At 40.2% G+C, this 18,523-nt stretch overlaps 1 protein-coding gene across 3 annotated transcripts in view; it reads left to right on the forward strand.

Annotated features, from left to right (window-relative positions):
• b3galnt2 (beta-1,3-N-acetylgalactosaminyltransferase 2) overlaps positions 1 to 18,523 on the forward strand; it is a 59,196-nt gene that overhangs the window by 36,732 nt on the left and 3,941 nt on the right. For 2 of the 3 annotated variants that reach the window (XM_017464157.3, XM_017464156.3), the window contains exons 4-10: positions 4,297 to 4,484; positions 5,508 to 5,603; positions 7,332 to 7,442; positions 7,618 to 7,696; positions 8,144 to 8,327; positions 9,329 to 9,454; positions 10,766 to 10,925. In XM_017464157.3, the coding sequence (XP_017319646.1) occupies positions 4,297 to 4,484; positions 5,508 to 5,603; positions 7,332 to 7,442; positions 7,618 to 7,696; positions 8,144 to 8,327; positions 9,329 to 9,454; positions 10,766 to 10,925 (944 nt within the window). The remainder of the gene's footprint in view (positions 1 to 4,296; positions 4,485 to 5,507; positions 5,604 to 7,331; positions 7,443 to 7,617; positions 7,697 to 8,143; positions 8,328 to 9,328; positions 9,455 to 10,765; positions 10,926 to 18,523) is intronic. The other variant, XM_017464159.3, reaches the window with a different exon arrangement.

Here is an 18,523-nt window from a genome sequence, read left to right on the forward strand (position 1 = left end):
CGACATCATGGAGCTGGTGGATGTTAGAGACCTTGTGCTCCTCCACCTTCCGTTTGAGGATGCCGCACAGATGCTCAATAGCGTTTAGGTCTGGAGACATGCTTGGCCAGTCCATCACCTTCACCCTCAGCTTCTTTAGCAAGGCAGTCTCCAAAGGCATTCCGAAGTTCATGTTGGCTTTCATGGTTCCCTCAATTAATTGTAGCTCCCCAGTGCCAGCAGCACTCATGCAGCCCCAGACCATGACACTCCCACCAGCATGCTTGACTGTAGGCAAGACACACTTGTCTTTGTACTCCTCACCTGGTTGCCGCCACACACGCTTGACACCATCTGAACCAAATAAGTTTATCTTGGTCTCATCGTACCACAGGACATGGTTCCAGTAATCCATGTCCTTAGTCTGCTTGTCTTCAGCAAACTGTTTGCAGGCTTTCTTGTGCATCATCTTTAGAAGAGGCTTCCTTCTGGGACAACAGCCATGCAGACCAATTTGATGCAGTGTGCGGCATATGGTCTGAGCACTGACAGGCTGACCCCCCAACCCCTTCAACCTTTGCAGCAATACTGGCAGCCCTCATACGTCTATTACCCAAACACAACCTCTGGATATGACGCTGAGCACGTGTACTAAACTTCTTTGGTCGACCATGGCGAGGCCTGTTCTGAGTGGAACCTGTCATGTTAAACCGCTGTATGGTCTTGGCCACCGTGCTGCAGCTCAGTGTCAGGGTCTTGGCAATCTTCTTATAGCCTAGGCCATCTTTATGTAGAGCAACAATTCTTTTTTCAGATCCTCAGTTCTTTGCCATGAGGTGCCATGTTGAACTTCCAGTATGAGGGAGTATGAGAGCGATGATACCAAATTTAACACACCTGCTCCCCATTCACACCCGAGACCTTGTAACACTAACAAGTCACATGACACCGGGGAGGGAAAATGGCTAATTAGGCCCAATTTGGACATTTTCACTTAGGGGTGTACTCACTTTTGTTGCCAGCGGTTTAGACATTAATGGCTGCGTGTTGAGTTATTTCAAGGGGACAGCAAATTTACACTGTTACCCAAGCTGTACACTCACTACTTTACATTGTAGCAAAGTGTCATTTCTTCAGTGTTGTCACATGAAAAGATATAATCAATTATTTAAAAAAATGTGAGGGGTGTACTCACTTTTGTGAGATACTGTATGTGATTAATCGTAAGCTAACAGTTGTTTCTCCTGATGAAACGTCGCAGCATCTCAACTTGAACAAACTTTCATGAAACGGTAGTGGTAAAAAACACCTTTTTTTTCCAGGTGTGTTAGCTGGACTGTTAATCATCCGATGCTGAGCCAAGATTTTTTGCCCATCATTTTTTTAAACCAACTTCTAAATAGGTTTGAACCTACTTCATGCATTTTTTTTCCTTGCATGTGAGAGCTAATTGCTTTTAGAAGTGTGAAAATTGGACAAAAATTTGGATTTATCATAAAACTTGCCTCGGGTCCTGTTTGCAGGACTACCAGGTCGATAAAATATTAAACTTTTTGGCTGTCTAACATGATACTAGGCTAGTTTGGTGTTGCTAGCCAAGGGGAGGCATAACGAAACTATTACCGTATAGGTTTATCTTCTCCCTCACATTAACTGTTGTGTGAGCTAGTGTTTGGCAGAATTGAGACCTGTCAGCCAATAAGACAAGTCTTTCCACATATTTTCCTGTAAACAGTGTCTGATTGGTCTTGCCACCATTCACTGAAGATAAAATACAACACTCAATTCACTGAAGATAGAAAATTACAACACTGAGGTTTTACTGTCGTTCAGTTACATATTGACAAACCTTCAAACTTCATAGTGACAAACAAAGTTTGTTTTATATAAAGGAAAAATCTTGCCCAGGCCAGGTTACACCCATGGTTTTTACTCACCTGATCAGTGTACTCTTGCGTTGCTTACGCTGCACATCGCTGGACTAATGCTACCGAAATTAAATTTTACTGCCCCTAGCCTCCTACACAAAGAGATTTGTGCCGTGTGGGTGTTTTGCTGCTGTTCATTCTAATAATGCAGACTGTCAGTGTCATAGGACTTGGAGTGGTGAGAAAAAAATTAACCTGTCAGTGTTGTCCGAGTGCTTTGCAAAACGGGTGGCACTGGGCCAGCCATGGCCACCACGTAGCTTCACCACTGATTGGGTAATAATAAGCTACCTTTATTTTTTAGCGCTACACTGCTGGTCAACATGGATCAGAATCTCAGAGGTATTTTTCCAACATCTTGTAGAATCCATGCCATGAAGAATTGAGGCTGTTTTGAAAGCAATGTGGCCCTATCCAGTATTGCAGAGTATCTACAGTCATGTGAATAAATAAGTACACCTCATGGAAATTGTTGGCATTTTTGACATATTTGGACAAGCAAACACTGGATCATCTTTGAAACAGTGCCTATTAATGAAGTTGATATACTTGAACAAAGGATCAATCATTTATTCAACTGAAATATCAATAGATGTGATATTCTTCTGTGGAAAAAGTAAGTACACCCTTGGCCTCAGAAGCTAGTAGAAATAACTTATTGGCATTTTGCATACTTGTCCACCACGCTCGTGGAAATTTTTGACCAATATTCCATGCAATATACTTTTAGCTGCAAGATGTTTGAGGGTTTTCTTGCACATACTGCCTGTTCTAAATCCCCCAAAACATTTAAATGGGATTCAAATCTGGGCTTTGACTAGGCCGTTCCAGAACCCTCCATTCCTTCTTTTTGAGCCATTCCTTGGTGGATTTGCTAGTTTGCTTAATATCATTATCATGTTGAAAGGTCCACTTTCGGTTCAACTTTCAGACAGATGGCCTCACATTATCTTCAAGCACTCTTTGATATCTTGGCATGATGACAACTCAATAGTCAAGAGAACACCCGACAATAGATATGATAGGGGTATAAATAAGACTGATTCCACCTGCACTCCCTAAGAAGGTTCTAATCACCGGCACCCAATTGTGAACACCTGATTCTAATTTTATATATTTGAAGGTGTGATAAATATAGGGATGTTCTTAATTTTTCCATGTGACTGATCTGATCTGGGTTTTTTTGTTTTGTTTTGTTAATTTAAATTGTGAACATTATTACAAAATGTCAGTTTTATGTGTCATTTGATAGTGTATCAACTTTATTTATAAGCAATGTTTCAAAGAGGATCAAATGTTTGCTTGTCCAAATGTGTCAAAAAGCCAACAATTTCAATGGGTTGTACTTATTTTTTCACATGACTGTATATGGAAAAGTGTTTTAATGTATGATTTTTGTTTCTCTCAATATTATCCCCTCTATTTATTGAATTTTCTCCTGAAATTGTAAAGGCACTGCTTGCACTCACAGAGCATCACGTATTATGGATTAAACTTGGACACTTTTACTTTTCAGACTCCCCTTCTGTCTAAACACTTTGTTGTACATTTTCCTATAAAAGCATGTCTTGAAGTGTCTTATTTCTCTTATACCACAGCAGTTTGTCAATGACAAAATTATTACATTTTTACTGAATGACATTATACTTTTTATCTGTTTATAGTTACATTTAATATTGTGGAATGTCTGCAAAACAAGTTCATTCCTGTTATCACTGTTTACAGCAGCTAAACACAAAAAAAATCTTATCTTATCAAGGGATATCTGAATTATCTGTTGCTTTCTGACCAGTCAGAATCAAACATTCAACAGCACTGTGGTATAAAGGATAAATGTCAGATAGACATGACTTCAGTGGTCAAGTCCAGGATTTTGTTTTCTAATAATGTTTCTTTCCATGCCATATTTATGTGAATTTTGCATATTCTTTTTCTCTGTCCTTATATAGTACATTTGTGATTGCAGACATGCATATGTTCATGGCCTCTATCTGTTCCTGTGTAGCTCCGAATTATTTCTTGATTGCTGTCATTTTAAGTGTTGTCAAAGGGGGGAAAAAAACATCTATTTGGATTAATGCGTTTGTGTACTGTTTACTTTAAATAGCTTTTTTCCATGAGGATGTGAGAAGTAGAGGCCTGAGGGTCCTGTTTCTCTCTTAACAGCCATATTGTTTCTAAGTGATTTTGATGGTTTAATTAAAAGAGTTCAGGGTTCATTTAAAGCCTGTCTGCTCTACAAGAAAAGCTATTTATAAAAGTGTTATGTAAGTGTAGCAGCAGATTAAAGTCTTCTGTCTGTTTGCTTGCATTTTGTCTCATTCTTATCCATACATACAACTCTTAACTATCAGCAGGTTTTAAATTCTAACCACTTTAATTTTTGTAGTGGCCATGCAGGATGTGACCATCCTAAGCAAGCCTGATGCTTTGGTGCCATCTGATGTCTCAGCCATATGTTTGGATTTTAAGGTGCTCCACCCTGTAGTGATCACGCAACTGGGTGTGTTTCCCAGTGGCCCACAGAAGGATTTCAGGGGAAGTGTCACAGTAAAGTTATTTCCAGTGGACCAAAAGGTAAGATTAAGTTAATAAGATGAGAGTTTTGAGACGCAAGTGAAGAAATTCTTAATTCTGATTGGTCCAAAGCAGCTCTGACAGTAGTGTTATAGTAATGTACTCTAATGTGTTGAGGTCCCGTCCATGGTGAATTCTCCCACCTTGCACCCAGTGTTACCGGAATTGGCTCTAGATCCACCATGACAATGACCAGGATAAAGCAGTGAAGATGAATGAAGCAATAAATACCGTAAATAAGTGTTCAGTGCTGTGCTATACATGAATTTTAACTCTCCTGATGAACTACACAGATAAATGTGTTGACTCTATTTTAAACAGTCTTATTGATCATCACTCCAAAATTCAATTCCTTTGCCTATTTAATATCTCTGACCTTGAACCATGATGAGCTCTTGGAGTAATAGACCTATAAATAGCCCAGATTAATGCAGCATTCGACATACTCCAAAGTGGGAAGTCTGAATTACTTCATTTTTGACCTCCTATACTTTTGAGCTAGTGGATTTGGACGTCTCTATGTTCATCTTCTGTTAGCATAAACCTAGCCAGCTAAATGTGATGATTGATGCATATTCACCTCCCTTAAACGAGCAATCTGTTTAGTCAAGGTTTATAGATTTAACAAACTCATATGTCTGTATGTTGATTGATCTAAAACAAATATGATTACATACAACATAATTCATTTAAATTTAAGAAATTACTTTGTTTACTGTTCATATTGTGAGCAGCCATCTTGATTTGACATCACTTTCTGAACTCACAGTTAAGGAATTTCTAGTTGAGGGGCCATTTTCTTTGTTTCCTATTTGGAGGTCGGAAATTCCAATTTATGACCTTTACTCAAATTCAGCAATAACTAATCAGACATGGGAAAATATATAACTTTTATATATATATATATATATATATATATATATATATATATATATATATATATATATAAAATAGTTTATTTCTAAAAATTCTCCCACTGAAACTATTAGATTTATGTGTGTGGGTGTGTATCATTCTGTACAGGAGCCTATTGTGACTACTCATCTTACTGCCCTGAGTCCAGGTGTCTATGCAGAGGGAATCTGGTATAAAACTGTGGAGCAGTTCGTTTTGCCCAAGGTGGGGGAGTTCATAAGAAAGTATAAAAGTGTAAAAAGGCATTAACAGTAGTTTATGTTCTTCCATCATTACAGTGAAATGTCAGTTATACAGTTGCAATCAAAACTATTCAACCCCCATTGGGATTTATTGAATTTCAGCTGTTTGCAATGAACAAATCAAACAAAAGCAATTGAAATAGTTCAACACAACAAATGCTTCAAATGCTGCAGGTCTTTTGCGTTACTCGAGGGTTACCCTGTCCAGGTATTTCATCTATATTCTACCCCTAGACAGTTCAGGTATTTCATGTGTTCCAGCTGAAGCACACCTGGTGCAACTAATGAAGTCCTTGATTAGTTGCATCAGGTGTGCTTGAGACAACACCTGTTTTGCATATTTGTGCTGTTGTGAGGGATTCTACTCAGGGGCTTGAATAATTTTGAAACTGGAGAAATCATTATAAGTTGCATTTTCAGTTGAATTTGGGGAAACCACTTGAAGCATTTGTTGTGTTTTAACTATTTCAATTGCTTTTGTTTGATTTGTTCATTGCAAACACGAAAGTCTGTAAATGTTGACAATAAACCTGATTTGCAATGGTGGTTGAATAATTTTGATTGCAACTGTATCTAAAGAAACTCAATGGATAATCTCACTTAGATACTGTAGATTTCTTTCTAAGAACTTCTGCTGTAATCATAAAGACTCATCCCTGGGCTCCAATTTACAGTATGCTCATAGTTTGCATCCTTTCAACACTTACTTTACTCTTCTACAGCTGCAGTCTGTAATGATTTATAATCCCATGATCTGGGGTCACCCAGAAGAGAATGAGTTCCCTTTTGAGTTTGGTTCTTCTCAAAGTTTCTTCCTAATTTGGTATCTGGGAAATTTCCCTTGCCACTGTTGCCTTATTTGGGATCCAAATGTATATCCGTATTTCTGTAAAGTTGCTTTGTTTAAAAGCACTATATAAATTAAATTTTACTAAAATTGAATTAAATATGCCCTGCCATGTAATGACCAATTGTGAAGGTCCACACTTAAATTCATGATGTTTTTAATTAATGGAACACTCCTGCATTTTTTTCAGCCTAATCTTTATCTATTGCAATTGCAGCTATCACGGAATGTGACGAGAGGGTGTTGAGTACGGATGCAAATGCAGATAAAGATGTTTATTAAGAAGGCAGGCAGACAAATCCCAATCGTGATACAGAGACATGGTCAAAAAACAGGTAATGTGTCCACAGTAAACAAAGTCACAGTCATCAACAATCGAAAAGCGTGTGCTCGCTGAGTACTCGCACACCTGGCTCGTACACGCACTCCGGCACTGCAAGCTGTAGCGCTGTCTAAAGGGGGAGATCGTGATAGCAGCATATCTGTGATTACTATAGACAAAAAAGTAAAATATCAACAGATTTCCCTGCACAGAGAAATAAACCCATTTATGCCAAACCCACGTATAATAGAATTATAAGGGTGCTTTTTCAATTCAATTCAATTTTGTTTGTAGAATGCTTTTAACAATGGACATATTCATTATATAAATTTTATATGTATATGTTTATCCCTAAAGAGCACGCCAGAGAAGATGTGGCAAGGAAAAACTCCCTGAGACTATATAATCATGAAACCTTGAGAGGAATAAGACTCAATGGGGAATCTTCCCTTATTGATTTATAGCCAAGTTTGCATTTCTGAATGTCATTTGATGTTTCCAACAGTATCACATGTGTGCAGGGTTTCGAGGGTAATTTGTTATGGGAGAGCCAGGATCCGGCACACTTGATGACTATCAATGTGTCCAAAGTTCAGCTCAACACTGGTGGAGGAGTGATCAAGTTAGGACCAGTAAGCACAGCTCTATTTCTTTAATGAGTGTCCATTTGTTGCTTTGGGTGACTAATTGATCTTGAAATGCTTCTGATCAGTTTATTATTACAATTGTCTCTGTTAATTAATAAATACCTCTAAAGAATTTTATTTGGCTGTTAAAGATAATTAAACACTCTTGTTTGTGTTGCAGATAGAAGAGGGCATCCTGCCTCACAGAAACGCACGTGGTTTTCCTGGACTAGCCGGAGGATTCATTTTCTCTGTTTATGGTACTTGCATCTCAATGGTTCTTGTGAAATTATCTTCTGTTTTTTTGACAGCTACTCTAAATTAATTTGAAATTTAATAAGTATACTGAAGTGGGGTTAAGGTTAGTTGCTCACCTTACATTAGTAATTGCAAAGTGTGATGCTGTTAATAGGTATGAGCTGTAGTCACATTACTCATTTAGCAGTCAAAGTGTATACAAATTAGACCCCATAATTATTTAACTCTGACAAAGTTATTGTAAAGTTATTACCAAAGGGTTTTAGAGAGGAAATTAAATAATGAATATAAGATCAAAGTGCAGACCTTCAACTTTAATTTGAGGATATTTACATCCAATTCGGGTGAACTTTTTTTTTTTTTTTGTGCGTATGTAAGAAAAAAGTAATTGTACAAACTAACACAGGAATAACCAGATGCTGGATTTCTTCCCTGCCTCTGACTCTCAGATGTGGAGGGATTGAAGGCACAGCTGCGTGGCCGTGCAGACAGACAGCAGGCTCACGAGACCAGGCTGACAAAGGAAGAAAAAGCCCTGCAGGAGGAGAGTCACACATATGGGGATATTATTTTTGTTGACGTTGTGGACACGTACAGGACCGTGCCTTATAAACTGCTGTACTTTTACAAATGGTGAGCGCATGCCTGAGTAATGCCTTAGATTTGAAATAATTTCAGTATAGTTGAATTACAAGTGAAGTGCTAAGATGTAACTCATTTTTTATTTATTATTTATTTTATCCTTGGCCAAGGCCACCGGCGAGAGGTAGCGGATTTGGAGTTGGTGTTGAATTTCTACAAAATTTAGACTTTTGATTTAATCCATTGAACCCTGTGAATGCTATTTTTAAGCCTTCTGTCCTGAGACTTGGAAAACTTATAACTTTACCTCTAACTGTTACAAAGTACTGACACTGGAAAGCCACAATCCAAAATCTCCTCACTGAAAATTTTTATACATGTTAACATTTATATCAGCAATTACACACATTTGTAAAATGTTTGTGTGGAGAATCCACCATACAAGTCTTTGTGTAGGTTGATACTCTAGTGTATAATGTATTAAGTATTATAACAGACTATACAGTATTATAACAGACCCCAAACTGTTGCCACAAAGTTGGAAGCGCACAATTGAATAGGATGTCTTTCTATACTGTAGCATTACAATTTCCCTTCACTGAAACTAAGGGCCCTAGCCCAAGCATCTTCCAGCATGACCATGCCCCTGTGCACAAAGTGAGGTCCATGAAGACATGCCAAGTTTGGAGTGGAAGAACTTGAATGGACTACAGAGAGCCCTGATCTCAATCTCACAGAACACCTGTGGAATAAATTGGAATGCCAACTGCGTGTCAGGCCTCCTCGCTGGAAATCAGTGCCAGACCTCACTAATGCTTTTGGGGCTGAAAGGGCAAATCCCCACAGCCATGCTCCAAATTTTATTGGAAAGCCATCCCAGAAGAGTTGAGGTTATTATAACAGCAAAAGGGGGACTAAATCTGGAATGGGGTGTTCAAAAATCACATATGGGTGTGATGATCAGGTGTCAACAAACATTTGGGTTTATAGTGTATAGTTACGAGTAGCTCTTAAAATGGAACGTTTGTAATGATGTTTTGTGAATTTTTGAGGGCGGTGAGGAATGCTGACTTCAGTCTGCTCCTGAAGACTGATGATGATTGCTATATCAACGTGGATGAAGTGTTAATGAACATTGACTACAAGAGCCTGATGCGCAGCAATCTGTGGTGGGGAAAGTGAGTACACTGTGGCCCTTATAGACATTAATAGGTTGCAATAATATCTAATAACCAGTTGTTCTTATAATGGTAAGCAGAAATCCCTGTAAGAAATTAGGCACAATGATGTTATATTCTTTATACATTCATTTTCAGTAACTGATTTATCCTGGTCATGATAGCAGTGGATCTGTAGCCTGTCCTGAGAACACTGGGCGTAAAGCAGGAATACACCCTGGATAGGATCACCAGTCTATCACAGATCACCATGCACATACTCACTGAGCACACAAATTCATATCTAGGGGCAATTTGGAGTAGCTAGTCCACCTACTGATGTTTTTTTTGGGTGATTAGAGGAAACTCATGCCCTTGGACATGGCAAGAACATGCACAGGAATTCTACACAGACTGTAATCTGAGCTAAGGATCTAATTGGGTTCCCTGGAGCTGTAAGGTGGTAACACTACCCACTGCACCACTGGGCCATCCCGTGTTAGATTGTACCAGACCCTTTCCTCATTTTCCTAACAATACACTAAGAACAGAAAATTCTCAAACATTTGAGTCATGTTTTTCTCAGGAGTTGGGAAGTTTTTCAGCATGCAGTGCCACCTGCAAGAAAATAATTATAACTACTTTTTAAAGAATGATGTTTACATTAAAATGTGTTGTTTATGAAATAATTTCTAAACAAAATTTGCATTGTAAAATATAACCCAAATAGTTATTCTACACTTTAATATTAGTAGCTGGATAAAATAGACCTTCACCTATTTAAACCAGTCACATTACGCTACATAATCAAAATTCAGCAGAGAAAATACAGTGAACAAATGGCAAAACCATTAAGCAATCAGTGGTAATCCAGTATTCTTCCTCTAGTTGATCTAGGCTAGCAGGCTAACTGTTCTTCTCACTTGAAGCTCACCACAGGCTTTTGTCCTGCAGTCAGCATCTTTGATCCTACATGGCAAAAGGCACAATAGAAATTATTTTCTAATTAACTATTCAAATATAGATGCTTTATAAACAGCTGGTTCTGCACTACAGAGGGTGATTAGTCTACAACATGAATTCAAACAAATTTTAAAATTAAACTTAAAATCATTCGGCTGATGATTCATATATAGTATTAACCATTACAGTGCACTCAAAATAAGTACTTACAGTACTTTCTGGTACATTAATGAACTCCAGTTGAGTGAGTCTTATGTTTTGTAGAACTAGTTTAGTCTTGAGATTGGATAGATAAGTATATGTGTTTAGCAGTAATATAAAATCATTCAGGGAAAACTGTCATATTCAAAGTGTAATGTACCTGTTCAGTTTTCGCCAGAGCTGGGCTGTGGATCGTGTAGGGAAGTGGCAGGAATTGGAGTACACTAGTCCTGTGTATCCAGCCTTTGCCTGTGGCTCTGGGTATGTGGTTTCCAGAGACTTAGTGGAGTGGCTGGCCAGCAATGCAGAGAAGCTCAAAGTTTACCAGGTAATCTCCATCACCTAAACATATACTGTACCATGCAAATGTCTTAATAACCCGGATGTTTTTAATATACATTTTGTCTTGGGTGTTTATTTTATTTGTCTTCTGCATTACGGGCTCAGTATGAAAAAACATACACTAGATTTCCAAATCAATTATTAAAAGATTTCCAATTAATTTTCCAAAAGAGATGTTACAGAGAAATGTTACATTCATTGAAGAAAGTTACATTCAATATTATTATCTATAATAGTATTATCTAGAGGGCTAAGACCCTTTAACCAACTTCATGCTGTTGAAAAAGTTATATTTAAGTGATGATTTGATTTGAACAGGTTTGCAGTAATCAGGCCTGGTTGCATCTAGTCCAGCTGAACCCCATTATGAATGCAGTATCCTAGATTTGGGGAATTAGTAACTACAGTGGAAAATATATTTTCACACAGCCCCAGCTGGTATTGGATAACATTTTTTGCTTCAATACATAACATTAGCATTTAAAAACTGTACTGTGTGTTTACTAAGGTTGACTTTGCTTTTATCTTAGATTTTGTTTTAATTTCTGAAACAATTTAGTATGAGATGTACACGAAAACAGAAGAAATCAGGATATATACATGTATCAGAGTTTCCGCTAAAAAATTTTGGTGCTGGCTGACGTGTCCGCGAATGATAAAGTTTACCGGACAAACTGGAAACAATCTGGCGGTGGGGGTGTGGCGAAGCATCAGCTATTTGCCCGTGTTTACTTGTGTGTGTCTGTTTGTGCTTTCAGTGGCTCCTGTAATGAGCGAGAGAGGGAGCGATGACCAGCACAAAAACGTGTGTGTCATTGAATGAGTCTGCTGAAAATATAAAGTAAAAATAGAGAGAATATAAAGGCCGATTCGGTTGTCCTCAGCCTCCCACCTCCTCATTCCCAACCCAGATATGTTACAGCAATACAATAATAACAACAAAACAATCAAGTCAGATGAAAGATAAAAGTTTACTTATTATATTTTCTTTTCCACACTATTCAAAATGACAAAAAGCAGTTGTGAAATTAGTCACTAATAAAACAAAACAGGGCACAGCATAACCTTAAACTGCAGTTTGCCATGTAAATTTTCGTGTACAAGGAAATATTAAAATAACGAAAATTATATAATATCCCACCCTAATTTGAGAAATGCATCAGCCTATTGACCGTTTCCTCCTGAAGGCAGCTACACAAGTCTGTTTTAATGTGAGCAAATCCGAGTACACTTTACAGGAAAAACATTTTTCTGTAGACAGAGACCTTATTTAGGTGTGCAGCTGTGAACATTCTTTGTGTAACATCTGCTTTGTGTTAATGTTTTTACCAGACATTGTGTCAGACAATTTTTTATTTTATTGGACATTTTGGATTTTTAATGGTCAAAAATCGGTACTTGCTGGCTAATAGAAACTCTTATATATACCAAAGCCAATGTGCCAATCAAGCAAATAAACATAACATACAGTGAGGGAAAAAAGTATTTGATCCCCTGCTGATTTTGTACGTTTGCCCACTGACAAAGAAATGATCAGTCTATAATTTTAGTGGTAGTTGTATTTGAACAGTGAGAGACAGAATAACAACAAAAAAATCCAGAAAAACGCATGTCAAAAATTTTATAAATTAATTTGCATTTTAATGAGGGAAAAAAGTATTTGACCCCCTCTCAATCAGAAAGATTTCTGGCTCCCAGGTGTCTTTTATACAGGTAACGAGCTGAGATTAGGAGCACACTCTTAAAGGGAGTGCTCCTAATATCAGTTTGTTACCTGTATAAAAGACACCTGTCCACAGAAGCAATCAATCAATCAGATTCCAAACTCTCCACCATGGCCAAGACCAAAGAGCTTTCCAAGGATGTCAGGGACAAGATTGTAGACCTACACAAGTCTGGAATGGGCTACAAGACCATTGCCAAGCAGCTTGGTGAGAAGGGGACAACAGTTGGTGCGATTATTCGCAAATGGAAGAAGCACAAAAGAACTGTCAATCTCCTTCGGCCTGGGGCTCCATGCAAGATCTCACCTCGTGGAGTTGCATTGATCATGAGAACAGTGAGGAATCAGCCCAGAACTACACGGGAGGATCTTGTCAATGATCTCAAGGCAGCTGGGACCATAGTCACCAAGAAAACAATTGGTAACACACTACGCCGTGAAGGACTGAAATCCTGCAGCGCACGCAAGGTCCGCTGCTCAAGAAAGCACATATACATGCCCGTCTGAAGTTTGCCAATGAACATCTGAATGATTCAGAGGACAACTGGGTGAAAGTGTTGAGGTCAGATGAGACCAAAATGGAGCTCTTTGGCATCAACTCAACTCGCCGTGTTTGGAGGAGGAGGAATGCTGCCTATGACCCCTGGAACACCATCCCCACCGTCAAACATGGAGGTGGAAACATTATGCTTTGGGGGTGTTTTTCTGCTAAGGGGACAGGACAACTTCACCGCATCAAAGGGACGATGGACGGGGCCATGTACCGTCAAATCTTGGGTGAAAACCTCCTTCCCTCAGCCAGGGCATTGAAAATGGCTCGTGGATGGATATTCCAGCATGACAATGACCCAAAACACAGGGCCAAGGCAACAAAGGAGTGGCTCAAGAAGAAGCACATTAAGGTCCTGGAGTGACCTAGCCAGTCTCCAGACCTTAATCCCATAGAAAATCTGTGGAGGGGGCTGAAGATTCGAGTTGCCAAACGTCAGCCTCGAAACCTTAATGACTTGGTGAAGATCTGCAAAGAGGAGTGGGACAAAATCCCTCCTGAGATGTGTGCAAACCTGGTGGCCAACTACAAGAAACGTCTGACCTCTGTGATTGCCAACAAGGGTTTTTAAACCAAGTACTAAGTCATGTTTTGCAGAGGGGTCAAATACTTATTTCCCTCATTAAAATGCAAATCAATTTATAACATTTTTGATGTGCGTTTTTCTGGATTTTTTTGTTGTTATTCTGTCTCTCACTGTTCAAATAAATCTATCATTAAAGTTATAGACGGATCATTTCTTGGTCAGTGGGCAAACGTACAAAATCAGCAGGGGATCAAATACTTTTTTCCCCCACTGTATATGTCTCCAGCTAAGCAAGCTATATTGAAGGAACAATTTCAAGAAATGTTGACTGCAGGAATCATTGACTCATCTCACTCATTGTGGTCTTCTCCTGTTGTTCTAGTACAGAAAAAAGGTGGTAGCCATAGATTTTGTGTTTATTACAGGAAATTGAATTCCATCACAGAAAATTATGCTTATCCATTGCCAAACATTTCTGAAATCCTTGAAACTCTTGCAGGGATTTTCCATCTTTTCCACCATTGACAGTGTTCATCACTCCTTCAGGCCTTTACCATTTTAATGTAATTGCTTTTGACCTCAAAATGCTCCTGCAACATTTGACAGGCTGATGGAGATTGCTCTTGGAGATTTGTATGGCCAGTGTTATTTGATTTACAGAGATATCATTTACTCTTCCTCCATGTCTCAGCATTTCTATGGCCTTCAAATGGTAATTGACAAACTCCACCAGGCTGGTCTTGCACTCAGTCTTTAAAAAAAAAAAAAAAAGGCAAGTTCTACCTGGAGGAATTAAAATTCCTTGGACATATAGCGAGTATCAGAGGTTTCAGTACAGACCCTGAGGAAGTCAAGTCCATCCAGACTTATCAATGCCACAAAAACCTGAAGGAATTGCATGGTATCATTGGTTTGTTTATGGGTTTTCTAAAACAGTAAAGCCAATCAATACTTCAATACTAGTTCCATAATACAATAATCAATATAAGTATTTTCTTGCTTAACCCTGAACAGAACTGAAAATAACTATTCTGCTACTGAAAAAGAATGCCTTGCAGTTGTATGGGCCCTTCATAAATGACATTACTTGGAACCACAGTAGTGACCATTCTGCTTTGCAGTGGGTGATGACCTCTATAACAACCCGCGGTTGTTTGCTTAACTGGTCTTTTAAGTTGCAAAAGTTTGATATTGTTGTGGAGTACCATAATGGTAAACTGAACGTCGTCCCAGATGCTCTATCCCGCATTCCATCCACTGCTGAGTGTAGTTTATTTTCCACCTGTTAAGAAATGGACAATCTCCATGTCTCAGCTGAGATAATCTGAGGGGGAAAAAAACAAAAAACACAAAGACCTTGCAACTTGTCACATACTGTGACGCAACGGAGATAAGGTAGGATGCAGTCACAGATTAAACAGTTTTATTGTAGAGACACAGACAGGTAAATCCAAAACGTGATCCAAAAAACGTAATCCACAAACATGCAAGAGGTCAGTCGATCGGGAAACAGGAATGCACAGGGCTAGGCAGGAATCAAGGTCACGGTCACGGAAAACAGGGTCGAGACACAAAACATGAGACATAAACAATGGCAAGATACTGGGAGCGGAGAAACCAGCGTGAACTAAACTGACTATGACGATGACTAACTATCGTAAGGAATCTAAACTAAGTATCTATTCTATCTAAACTACTCTAATATTCTGTGCTGTGTGCTGGGAGGTGCGCGGTATATATACATACATAATCAGCCTTGTAATGGCTGACCGCTGAGGGCAATTCGGACACACGTGACACAATAGCCAATGACGGAACAGGGAGGAGACATAACAAAACATAACAAATTCACGTGTCCAAATGTCAACAATGGAAAAGCATTCACATGCTCTCCTGCACGCTGCTTAAAGGGGAAACCGTGACATAACCCACCCCCACCCCCCAAGGGCGCTCCTCCCGGAGCGCCATGAAACATCCATCACCACTGGCGGTCCCGGCCCCCTGGGCAAAATGTCCCAAGCTGAACCAGGAGACCGCACAGTGTTCTTAGCACAACAAAAAAGCGGAGCGATGTTCACAGCAAAGCAGGAAAGCAGAGCGACGTCCTCGGTGGTGCATGAAGGCATAGTGACGTCCTCGGCAGAACATGAAAGCAAAGCGACGTCCTCGGCGGAGCAGGATGGGAGAGGAACATCCTCGGCTGAGCAGGAAAACAGCTCTGTACTCAGCGGTGCAGGAAAGCGGAGCGACGTCCTCGGTGGAACAGGAAAGCAGAGCGACATCCCCGACTGAACAGGAAAGCAGAGAGACATCCTCAGCGGAGCAGGGAGACAGAGCGACAAACTCAGCAGTGCAGGAAAGCGGAGAGACGTCCTTGGCTGAACAGGAAAGCAGAGCGACGTACTCAGCAGAGCCTGCAGGCTGAACTTGGTTGTCTGTTTCAGCAAACTCGGGTGTGAGCAGAACTTGGTCAAACGTATTTTCTGACTCTGGCATGAGCATAACTTGGTTGGTCAGATCAGCAGACGTGGACATGAGCAGAGCTTGGTCGTCCGTGTTGGTAGACTTGGGCGTGAGCAGAGCTTGGTCGGCCGTGTCGGTAGACTCCGGCGTGAGCAGAACTTGGTCGGCCGTGTCGGTATACTCGGGCTTGAGCAGAGCTTGGTCGGCGGTGTCGGTAGACTCGGGCTTGAGCAGAACTTGGTCGGTCGTGTCGGTAGACTCGGGCTTGAGCAGAACTTGGTCGGCCGTGTCGGTAGACTCGGGCTTGAGCAGAACTTGGTCGGCCGTGTTAACAGACACTTGGGACAGTAACTGGGCTTTACAGTGGATCTGTGGAGCTAAGACCCCCTCCTGAACCTCAGGCTGGAGCTCTGGTGCTGGGGCCTCCCTGTTGACCTCTAGCTGGAGCTCAGCAGGTGAGCCCACCTCGTGGGTCTCAGGTTCGAGCTCTGAGGTCTCCAGGTTAACCTCCGGCTGGGGCTCTGATGCTGGGGCCTCCCTGTTGACCTCTAGCTGGAGCTCGGCAGGTGAACTCACCTCGTGGGTCTCAGGTTCGAGCTCTGAGGTCGCCAGGTTAACCTCCAGCTGGGGCTCTGCATGAGTTTGCCTGTAGTAGTGGGTAAACGGCAGGGCAGGTTTGCCTGCCAGACTGCCAAAACATAACATATGCACGTGTCCAAATGTCATGAATGTCAACAACGAAAAAAGCAGGTGCTCGCGCACCTTGCACAGCAGCGTGCATTCACACACTCTCCCGCGCGCTGCTTAAAGGGGAAACCGTGACACAACTGAACAGGTGTTTATTGGTTTGGCTAAATAAGACAAAAACATGGAGGAAAAATACCTTTATCCTGGACGAAAAAGTATACTGGAAAGTTCAGTTGGATGATAACTGAACAAGCCCTGATGAACAAGCCAGAGGTGATGGTGGCAAGGAAAAACTCCCTGAGACAATATGAGAGAAACCTTGAGAGGAACCAGACTCAAAAGGAAACCCACCCTCATCTAGGAGACAAGGAATAGTACAATTATAAATAATTCCTATCTATAATACCTATAACTGTGTACTAAATATACAGAAAGTGCCATTGTGTAAACAGGAAATTCATTACAGTTTTCACATAAAGTCTATTTTGTTGAAGTTATCAACAGTTAGTGAGCTTTCACTATAAAACTGTTTGTGGCAATTGTAGTACTAAAGATATCATAGCAATTGTACTCCTAAGTCATCGTAGCAAAATTGTTCATATCAATTGCAGTCCAAAGCCATTTTCATGGTTTTTAAATGGTACCATCCTCAGTAATCTCATTGGTCTTTAGGCTGTGCATTTGGGGGACATCCTCAGCAACAGTGAGTGATTTCCATATTATGAGACCTCCAACCAGAAGTAGCGCATCGGGATGGATCAGGCAGGTCCGGAGAAACGAAGGGGTCCGGATCACTGGTATCTCAGGAGTAAGATGTGTAGCTCAAAAGTGAGAGAGATAAAGAGAGAGAGAAACCTATGGTTAGGTATGCTAATTGTCATGTAATGGTTAAGGACAATGCACTTTATGCACTTTATACCTTTTGTACAAAGTGCAAGCAGGCACTCCAGTAATACTAGCTATGACAGCATAACTAAAAGGGCAAGCCAGAAGGTAACAGAGACATGAGGGCCCCCCTTTTACATAAAGTGGCCAGCCACTCCACTGTCAACAAACATGAGTGAATGTGTGAGAGTGGTGAGGGGATCAGCTCCTTCACCTAAGAAGAAAAAAACTATTCACAAAAGTCTTGACTAAACAAATGTTTTCAACCTAACATAGAGACTGTGTCTGAGTCCTGAACACTAATTGGAAGACTGTGGGCTTTTGTAAGAACTCTCCCCCCTGTTGGAGCCTTCACTATTGAAGGTACTAATAAATAGCCTGCATCTTTTGATCGAAGTAGGCGTGGCGGATCATTTTCTTCCTCCTGATGCTCCTTCTTATGATGTTGTGTAACACTTAAAACAGTTGCAAAAATGTGTTGCAGCAATGCAAAAATTATAATACACTATAATAAAGCCCAACGTGAAGTTTTGTATAAGTTCCAGTGTGGAGTCTGAGTGAAAAACTTTCCACAGTCTAGTGCTTGTCATAATTTCACAACAAAGCTGGCTACAAAGTGGAAGGGGCCATATAGTCCACCAGTTGGGTCCTGTCAACTACCAGATAATGCTGGAAAGTACTGGTGAGGACATTAGGAATATCCATGTGTGCAATCTTCTGGAATTTAGGAAGAGATGGAGCTGAAGGAAA

The sequence above is a fragment of the Ictalurus punctatus genome, chromosome 3, assembly GCF_001660625.3.
Source record: "Ictalurus punctatus breed USDA103 chromosome 3, Coco_2.0, whole genome shotgun sequence".
In the NCBI taxonomy this organism is placed as follows: Eukaryota; Metazoa; Chordata; class Actinopteri; order Siluriformes; family Ictaluridae; genus Ictalurus; species Ictalurus punctatus.